The sequence below is a fragment of the Microtus oregoni genome, unplaced genomic scaffold, assembly GCF_018167655.1.
Source record: "Microtus oregoni isolate MIOR12 unplaced genomic scaffold, Mior012 000010F_ref0000083, whole genome shotgun sequence".
Taxonomy (NCBI): Eukaryota; Metazoa; Chordata; class Mammalia; order Rodentia; family Cricetidae; genus Microtus; species Microtus oregoni.
In genome coordinates this window covers 12629786-12638891 of record NW_024543069.1, presented here as the reverse complement: position 1 = coordinate 12638891, position 9106 = coordinate 12629786, and the positions used below count along the sequence as shown (strand labels likewise).

Here is a 9106-nt window from a genome sequence, read left to right as displayed (position 1 = left end):
CACGGCGGAGACAAGTGAGTGGAGCTGCTTCTTCCGAGGGGGCGTTGGGCAGCGTGCTGTGCAGGGCATCTAGACTAAGGGGGTTGTGGGGCGGGACAGACCTGCTGCAGAACAAGTGCGGCGACTCGACTCGCGGGGACCGCGGGACAATTTCGCTTTCGCTCTGAGTGCGGTGGGGTGGGCGGCGGTCCCGGAACCTAGCAGACGGGCACTCCGAGAGTTAATTCGAAAGCGCCACCCGCCCCCTGGGGACGATCTACGCACGTGTCCTTGAGAAGCTCCTGTAGAGACAGAGAGAGAAAGCAAGAGACACCATCCTGGGAAAGTCCTGCTGGGTCTCCAGACAATTATAAAAATGTGTCCCCTGGGGTTAGTGTTCCAACAGCCTCCCCTCCAGCACCCAGCTGCCTCGCTCACTGCCAGCCCAGCATGTGTCCATCGCGCTGTAAGTAAGCCCAGGGCCGGGGACCTGGGTGATAGGATCTGGGAAGGTGACCTGGGAAGGAGCAGGCAGGAGCCCTGGATCCGCTAAGGGAGACTAAAGAGCAGTCAGCAATTGCAGGCCAGGAAAAAGAAGACAGGAAGGAGGGTTTTATTAGATCTCTGCTGCACCTGGCATGGTCTCTTCATTACAAAACAGGCCGGGCCGTTATGCCCATTTCACGGAAGAAAACCAAGGCACAACCTTGGAGCTAGAGTAAGGAAAATGCAGATCTCGTCCAGTCCCCAAACAAGATTTGGGGAGTCTTGCTCGCTCTGACAGCCCTGAGGAAGGAGTTAAAACATAAGTGGAAGGAGGCCAATACCCAAAAGAAATGATTGGAAGAGATGGCCAGAATGGCGGAAGACAGAGGCAGACCAAACCAGGTTGACAAAGTCCATCTACTTTCCCGCCCCAATTTCCCTTTCAGGCCTCCTGTTTTTGGCTACCCTTCTCCTCCTAATCCACCTCAGCTTGGCCAGGGCCACACCAATCTACCAACCTGCCAAGGGTCTTGTCTACTCCCAAAACTTGCTGAATACCACCAACCAAATGCTGGAGAAGGTGAGTTTTTTGGGTCCTCCTAGCTTTGAGGCTCCCCTGTGGAAAAGATTTCCATCTGGTATCTGCGGGGGACCCCGCAGTTCATGGGTAGCCGGCAGGAGCGGTAGAGGAAACTTCAAACCTCCCAGATAGTATCTAGCTTAAACTGTGTCTCCAGAGGAAGAAAGGATGCTAATAAATTATAACAGCATCAGTTTGGACTGTGTCTTTCCAGAGGAAAGTAGCTGCTCACCATGCCCCTCCCAGCCTGCCTGCCTGTATGGCTTTGGGTCGGGTGCTCCCTGCTTCTGCTTCACTGCAGGTTGAATAGGGAGACAGTTGCTAGGTGCAATCTCTGCTTTAAAGATGAATTAGATCTCCTATTTAGATCTCCTGCTGCTCATCCAACACAGGGCTGCAGCTCCTTGTTGGATGCACATGTCACAGGGAAGATTGTGGCATCCGTGTTGTGTCTGACCTTCGTTTTTCTGGGGCAAGTGTGATCCGGTTTTATTTCTAGCTCTGTTTGTTTTTCTCGGGTTTCATATTTGAATGCACCGTATTCTTTTCTGTTATAAAAATCGCTGCTGCTTTCTGTCAGTGTTGCTTACTAAACTACAGCAAACGATAGTGTGTTTGGGACATTCTGGAGCTACTAAGGCTGTGGCTTGGTGGTAGAGTTACTTAATTACGGATGAGGACCCGTGTTCCAACCCCAGCAGGGCGCTCACTCATAAGCACATAGAAATGGAGGAGGGAGGGCGGAGAAAGGGGAGGAAGGAGGAAGGGAGGGAGGGAGACCCCTTCCTTCTTTCTGCTGTGTTTTAAAATCTTGAGGAACTTCTAGCTTGTTACCTTATGACAATGCCAAGATGAGCTCCATTCTACAAAGCCTCTTTGAAGAGTTCTTTCCTTCTCTCTGGTCTTTCATGTGCTGTCAATTGTCCCTCACTGCTCAAACAATCGTAATTACATGCGGGATTCCAGGCAGGAGAGATGGCTCAGTGGTTAAGAGTGCTGGCTGCTCTTCCAGATGGACCCCAGTTCAATTCCTGCCATTCCCATGGTGGCTCACAACCGAATCTGTCATTTCCTGGTCTTCTATGGGCACTGGGCCCTCATGGTACACAGATACACACACAGGCAGAACACTTGTTCACATGAAATTTTAAGATGAAGGAAAAATCTTAAAGGGGGGGGGGGGGGCTCCCTCAGGAAGGCCTGCCGAGATGAGTGACTGTTTTCCTCAGGTGAGGTTTGGCATGGAGGCGGTGGAGAAGTTCAAAGTCGACTAGACGTTCCCTGGAAAAGCCCACTGTGCTAGTCCCAGACAACTGCGCTGCCCATCGAGACATTGCAGAATTCGGTCTTGTCTCAGTTTGGGTTACTATTGCTACCAAGTCGAACTTGGACTCCAGTCGGGCCGATCACTATCCCTTCTTTCTCACTTCCCTAGTTCCATAGTTGAGTGGGAAGATTATCAGAAAGCTGTTGACGTCTTAATATATTGTGTAATTCTGTTCCTCGACGTTTCTCAACCTACCAGGGGGTAAGACAAGGTCCCTGCGTACTGTAAATTAAAACTCAACCAGTCTTTAGGGCTTGCAAGTTTGTTGCAGCCATCAAGTCGTGACTTTAACAGTTCCTCTTTACAAGTTAGCCTTGAAAAGGATAAGCACTCAGCGTGAGTGCTTGGCAAAAGGAAAAACAACGGGATTTGCCGGAAGCAAGCCTCACAGCACGGTGCTGAGGCTGATTAGCACAGCCCGCTGCAGAGTTCACCGTGTGGAAACAATGTCCTGCTGGCAGACAGCCTAGGCAAAGGGGGAGGGGAGGGAGAGGATGTAGGTGGCCTGTTTCTTCTTGTCTTATGAAATGTATCAATTTCCTACAGTTCAAAGAGATGATGATTCTGGGTGGCCAGCTCCGGTCCTGCTGGTACCCTGGGATGCTAACCTCAGAGGGAGTCAGCTCTCTTGCTCAGAGTATCTCCTCAGCTTCTCTTGATGGTTTTCACAGGCCAGAGAAACTTTGAAAGATTATCCCTGCTCTGCTGAGGACATTGATCACGAAGACATCACAGAGGACCAAACCAGCACACTGCAGGCCTGTTTACCACTGGAACTTGCCAAGGTATGGAGAGATCTTTCCCGCAGAAATCATGCAACACAATTAAGAATTGTGCATAAAATGTAAGCGGTCTCCAAACATTAACACATAGCTACCAAAAGTGAGGTTTTTGAAAAAAAAAGTCACAATAATATGAAGGCTTCAATAAGCTGAAGTATATACACAATAGCTATGAGTTGGGTGTGGTGGCATATAGCTTTAATTCCGGCATCTGATGGGTAGAGCAGGCTAATCTATGTTAAGTTAGAGGCCAGTCTGGTGTATATGGTGAGTTCAGGCCAGCCAGGCTACACAATAAGATCTTGAAAGAAAAAAAATGGGGCTGGTAACGCAGTTAGTAAAGTGCTCACTGCATAGGAACGAGGACCTCAGTTCAGATCCCCAGCACCATGTAAAAGCTGGGTGTGATGGTTCCACATGGCTTCAGTGCCAGGGTAGGCAGAGAGAGACAGGAGGATACCCAGGGCTGATGGGCCAGCAAGTCTGGCTCAATTGTGAGTCTCATGTTCAGTGAGACATCCTGAATCAGAAAAAAATAAGATGGAAAAATCACTGAGAAAGACGCCAAAGGTAGTCCTCTAGCTTCCATTGCACACTCACCTGCATATACACCTGCACACACACCTGTACACACACCTGCACACCTGCATATACACCTGCACACCTGCATATACACCTGCACACACACCTGCACACCTGCATATACACCTGCACACACATACTTGCACACACACATATCCGTGCACACTCGTGCACACATGAATTCCTACACATAGTCACACAAAAGTCACTATGGTGCTGAATTTTGTTATGTTTCTTGCTGAAATGAAAAGTTAGTTTGAGATAAACTATCAGAGAGTTTTATACTAAAAATTAATATCCTCGGTGTATATTTTTTCCTCTAGAACGAGAGTTGTCTGGCTTCTAGAGAGATTTCTTCCATAACAGTAAGTAAGCAAACTAAAGGTTCTCCCCCACGACCGATTCATAATACTGATGCCGGCTTATTCTTTCCTCTAGAGAGGGAGCTGCCTGCCCCACAAAACTCTTCTCTGATGATGATAAGATACAGCACTTTCCTCAAAGGCAGCAGCGGGATGTAGTTCTAACCCATTCCAATGGTTTCATTCTTATTTGGTCCCTTCACCTAGAACCTGTGCCTCAGTGGCATCTACGAGGACTTGAAGATGTACTGGGTAGAGTTCAAGGCCATCAATGCAGAGCTTTTTGACCACAATCAGAAGCAGATCGTTCTGGATAAGAAAATGCTGACAGCCATTGAAGAGCTGATGGAGGTAAGGTGTCCTCTTATCAACGCTGGCTCTTTCTCGTGCTGAAGAGAGGTCCTTGAGGAGATGCAATAAAAATCAGCTCCTCTTGGGTCGGGAAAGACCTGGACATGCTCCCTCCCTCACGAAAAGCCTTGCAAGGTTACATCTGCTAAGACCCTCTACAGTCAGGGCAAATGCAAGCAGCCTTCTACTTGTTGACTTCATGCTGTACACCGGGCTCTTTGCAAATGGTTTTTCTCATGCCATCCCCACAACAAGCAAAAGTGGTCTGTACAAAGAAGGACAGTGACACTTATCCAAGATCGCACAGTGTGCAAGAGGCAGAACTAGGGTGCCCTGAAAAACAGAGGTTTTTTTTTTTTTTTAATCCTTTTTTCTCTTAAAGGTCCAAGATGAGGCCTGCAGAGACAGTCTAGTGACTGACAGCACTAGCTGTGTAACTACGAGGGCTTGAGTTTGGCTGGGAGAACATATGTAGTCTTGAACAGAATGTGGTCTGGAACTGACCTATAACCTCAGAGAGTGGACACAGGAGGGTTAATGAGGCTTTCCTGCTCCAAGCCTAGCCACGAAAACTACAGGTTCAGGGAGAGACCCTGCCTCAAAGGAATAAGACGGAGAGTAACACAGGACCCCCTTCTCTGGCTTCTGCTTGTTGTAGGCACAGATTATATATCTGTTACGTGTGCATATGAGTGTGTGTGAATATAACGCACAAACATATATATGCACACATGTTGTTTCTTTAAAAAAATGCTGAATGGATGATCAAAGTGTTGCACACATATCAAAACATTACTAGGGAAGACAAGAGGGTTATAATATTGAAACAAAATGTAAACAAAATGAAAAAATCATCTATTATCTTGGGAAATCCAGTGTTACTCATTTGTGGGCACTTGCTGCATAGCAAGTTTGTAGCACAAAGCATAGAAATATACACATAAGAGAGGTGAGTGCCTTGGTAACTGGGGCATGAGACAAAAATACGTTCAGAAGTCACTGGAAAGCAGCTGATTTCTTTTTCCTTTCATACATACTGTCTTTGTTGTGGTTTCTATGTCTCTGACAAAGCACCATGACCAAAAGCAAGTTGGGGAGGAAAGGGTCTATTTCTCCTTGTAACTTGTTGAGAGTCCGTCATTCAGAGCAATCAAGGCAGGAACAGACGCTGAGGCTGTAGAGGAGCACTGGGTACTGGCTCGCTCACCTTCTTATAGCACCCAAGAACACCAGCCTAGGGTGAGCTGGCTGCTCCCACATCAATCATCAATCCAGAACGATGGCAGGTTTGCCCACAGGCCAGCCTGGTGGAGGTGGTTTTCCCAGTTGATGTTCTCCTCCTCCAAAACGACTCTAGCTTGTGTCGAGTTAACATAAACTCGCTATCACATTATACGTTGCCAGATAACTTTCTTGAAAGACAGCAACATGTATACAGGTGTCTAACAATCTACCATCCACAGTGTTGTAATTGCTACTGCATACGCAAGACCAGAAGTCAAGGGATTTGAGTGGGAGACAGGGGGCTCCTAGGAACTAGACAGCTGTGCCAAGAGAGCTGATGCTTGTTTTTCCTGTATGAAAATGGGGTGACTTCACACACCCACCTCTCTCTTGGGATTCTGAAGAGCAGACAAGAACATCAAGAATATCAGGGGTAAGAGTGTTCGTCTACTAAGTCAAAAGGAACAAATGGGAAACATTGCCACTGGTTTAGCAAACACAAATAGAATTTCTACCTCCAATAGGTCTGCAACTAATAGACCGCTCTAATCAATAGAGCCCCTCAGCTCCCTCTTCTCAAAGGACTGGAATTCTTAACACAACCTAAAAAACTTAACTAGCTATTGCTGCAGAGGTCACCTCACACATAGACTCTTACCTTCTCTGAGACAAGCCCTAAAAATGACTTTTCTGAGCCCTTTAGGGGTCTTTTGGAGCTCATTCAAGACCTCGGTGTGCTTGCAAGAGAGCATCTCTTCCCTCTGTCCCTGCAGGAGCATCACACCAGGGTGGATGTGGGGTGGGTCTAAGAGTGTACGCAGGACCAGGCTGCAGGCTCTGGACTGGGCATTGGCTTCGTCTGTTTTGGCAGACGACGGCTTCCATTTTTGAAATTGTAGATATGTGACGCTTGGTATTTCTTTGTAGTCTCTGAATCTCCGTGGTGAGCGTCTGCCCCAGACACCTTCCCCGAAAGGAGCAGACCCGTACAGGGTGAAGATGAAGCTCTGCATTCTCCTCCACGCCTTCCGCATCCGCGCCGTGACCATCAGCAGAGTGATGAGCTACCTGAATTCCTCCTGAAAAGCGCAAGCCCCTCCCGCTCCGTTCCCTTCTTACAGACATATGAACCAATGAAATTTTAATAAGAGGCAGGTTAAGGACCAGGAAGTGCTCATGAAAATCTTGTTCAGGAGAGAAAATGTCCTCTCTGAATAGTTAGCAGTAGAGCAAGAACTGATAAGCTATTATTTTTTTTTAACCCAAGTGTTTATGAGAACACTCATCACCACTTATTTAAAAATATTTATTATTGTATTTTATGTTCATGGAAGTATATGAGCTTATTTATATTTATTTATGTCCTATTTATTATAATATTTCTTGTCAAATGAATTTGAAATGTTCAGTTATTATGTGGTTCCAATAAAGTGATGTAAGCATTTCACACATGTCCTTGGAGTGTTTATTTATTTATTTAATAAATAAATAAATCTCACTGTGTAGACTAGGCTGGCCTCCAGCTCATGGAGGTCAGACAGCCTCCGTCTTCTGAATGCTGGGGCCAAGCCTGCGCACCACTACGCTTATCTAACTGGGGTAATTAAGTGGTCCAAGAAACATTGCAGGAAAACAGTTTGTTCTCTATTGCTGTGAGAAGTAACGCCATGACCAAGAGCATGAGGGGAGGGGTTATTCCAATCTTACAGCTTACAGACCAGCACTGAGGGAACCTGGTAACCTTACAGCTTACAGTCCAGAACTGAGGGCAGGAACCTGGAGGCAGGGACTGGTCCCCGAGAGGATGAAAGGGAGCTGCTTACCAGCTTGCTCTCCTCGGCTTGCTCAGCCTGCTTTCCTATATAACCCAGAACCACCAGCCCAGGTTTGGCACGGTCCACTGAGTGCTGTGCCCCCTCCATCAACCACTAATTAAGAAAAAATTTGGTGGAGACATTTTCTCATTTCAGGTTCCCTCTTTCCAGATGTCACTAGTTTGTGTCAAGTTGACAAAAAGACGAACCAGTACAAAAATTCTGATGAAATTCGAGCAAAATAACCTTACAAATACGGCCACAATTGGGCTGGGGAGTTGGCTCAGAGAGTAACGTGTTCCTCTCCCATGTGTGACAACCAAGGTCCAATCCTCGGCACTCAGGTAAATGCAGTTCACCTGTAAACCAGAGACAGGAGCAGCAGAGCAAGCCGGATGCCTGACTAGCCAAACGATAAGCTCTAGGTACTGTGAGAGACTATGGCTCAGTGTGTACGGTGGAGAGTGGCCAAGGAAGATCCACCCTCTGGCCTCCTCACCCATGTGCCTGCAGACACCCATACATCTGTACACATCTGAACACATGACACAAACACATACCACAGGCACATACATGGAAAAAATGGCCATAGTTTCACCTCTTGGAGACAACCAAAGGCAAAAGCAATAGCTTGTAGTACTTTGAGAGTCTCATGAATACTGATTTTTTAAAATATCGATTATCCATGTTGGAGACAATGTGAATACAGACACACTCTTTTACTTTGCTAGTACAAGTGAATTGTACTTTGTCACTACCTTTCATGAATGAAATTTGACGATACTTATTCAGAATCTTGAAGTGTTTGTTTAGACCTGTGACCCCCTCAATCCTCAGGAATCATTAGCTAGCTGTATAGATTATGTACGAATGTGTTTAATGCAGGATGTCTGGCAGCGAATTGCCTGAAAATGAACTAGCTTTCGCAAAACCGGATGGGTTAAGCAGTAAACTCCAAGTTTTCTATTGCTGTGTGTGGCTCACGCTGTCTACTTGTCGGGCCTAGGCTCACTTAGGACGCAAGCCTGTTGTCATGCCTGTAAAGAATTATCTAGATTGGGGCTGGAGAGATGGCTCAGAAGTTAAGAGCATTGCCTGCTCTTCCAAAGGTCCTGAGTTCAATTCCCAGCAACCACATGGTGGCTCACAACCATCTGTAATGAGGTCTGGTGCCCCCTTCTGGCCAGCAGGCATACACACAGACTATTGTGTACATAATAAATAAATATTTTTTTTTTTAAAAAAAAGAATTATCTAGATCACATTGTCTCCCGGGCCTGCTTGTAAGGGGATTGGCTGGATTAAATTCTCCTTTGGTCACATCTCTGAAACATTATCTAGATTAAGCTAATTAAAGGAGGAAGATCCATCCTGAGTACATAAGTCACTGCTCCAGGGGCTGGGGTCCCAGGACTCACCCCAAAGGGGACGGTCAGCCATGTCTAAGCATTCATTCCTGTGTTCCTCCTGATCTAGGACACAGGGTGACCTACCGCTTCAAGCTTCCGTTGTCCTGGCTTCCCATATTGACACCATGTACCCTCAAACTGTGAACCCAGATGAACCTCTCCTCAAGAGGTAGAGTAGTTTATTGTAGCCACCAGAAAAGCAACTCAGAA

At 46.7% G+C, this 9106-nt stretch overlaps 1 protein-coding gene across 1 annotated transcript; it reads left to right on the top strand.

The window, feature by feature from the left end:
* The first annotated feature begins 211 nt into the window (after nt 1-211).
* On the top strand, nt 212-7025 carry Il12a (interleukin 12A). The gene is made up of 6 exons (XM_041659451.1): nt 212-445; nt 912-1045; nt 3044-3157; nt 4060-4101; nt 4306-4449; nt 6601-7025. The coding sequence occupies exons 1-6, from the start codon at nt 430-432 to the stop codon at nt 6754-6756; spliced, it is 606 nt and encodes a 201-aa protein (XP_041515385.1). The 5' UTR covers nt 212-429; the 3' UTR covers nt 6757-7025.
* The last annotated feature ends 2081 nt before the right edge of the window (nt 7026-9106 follow it).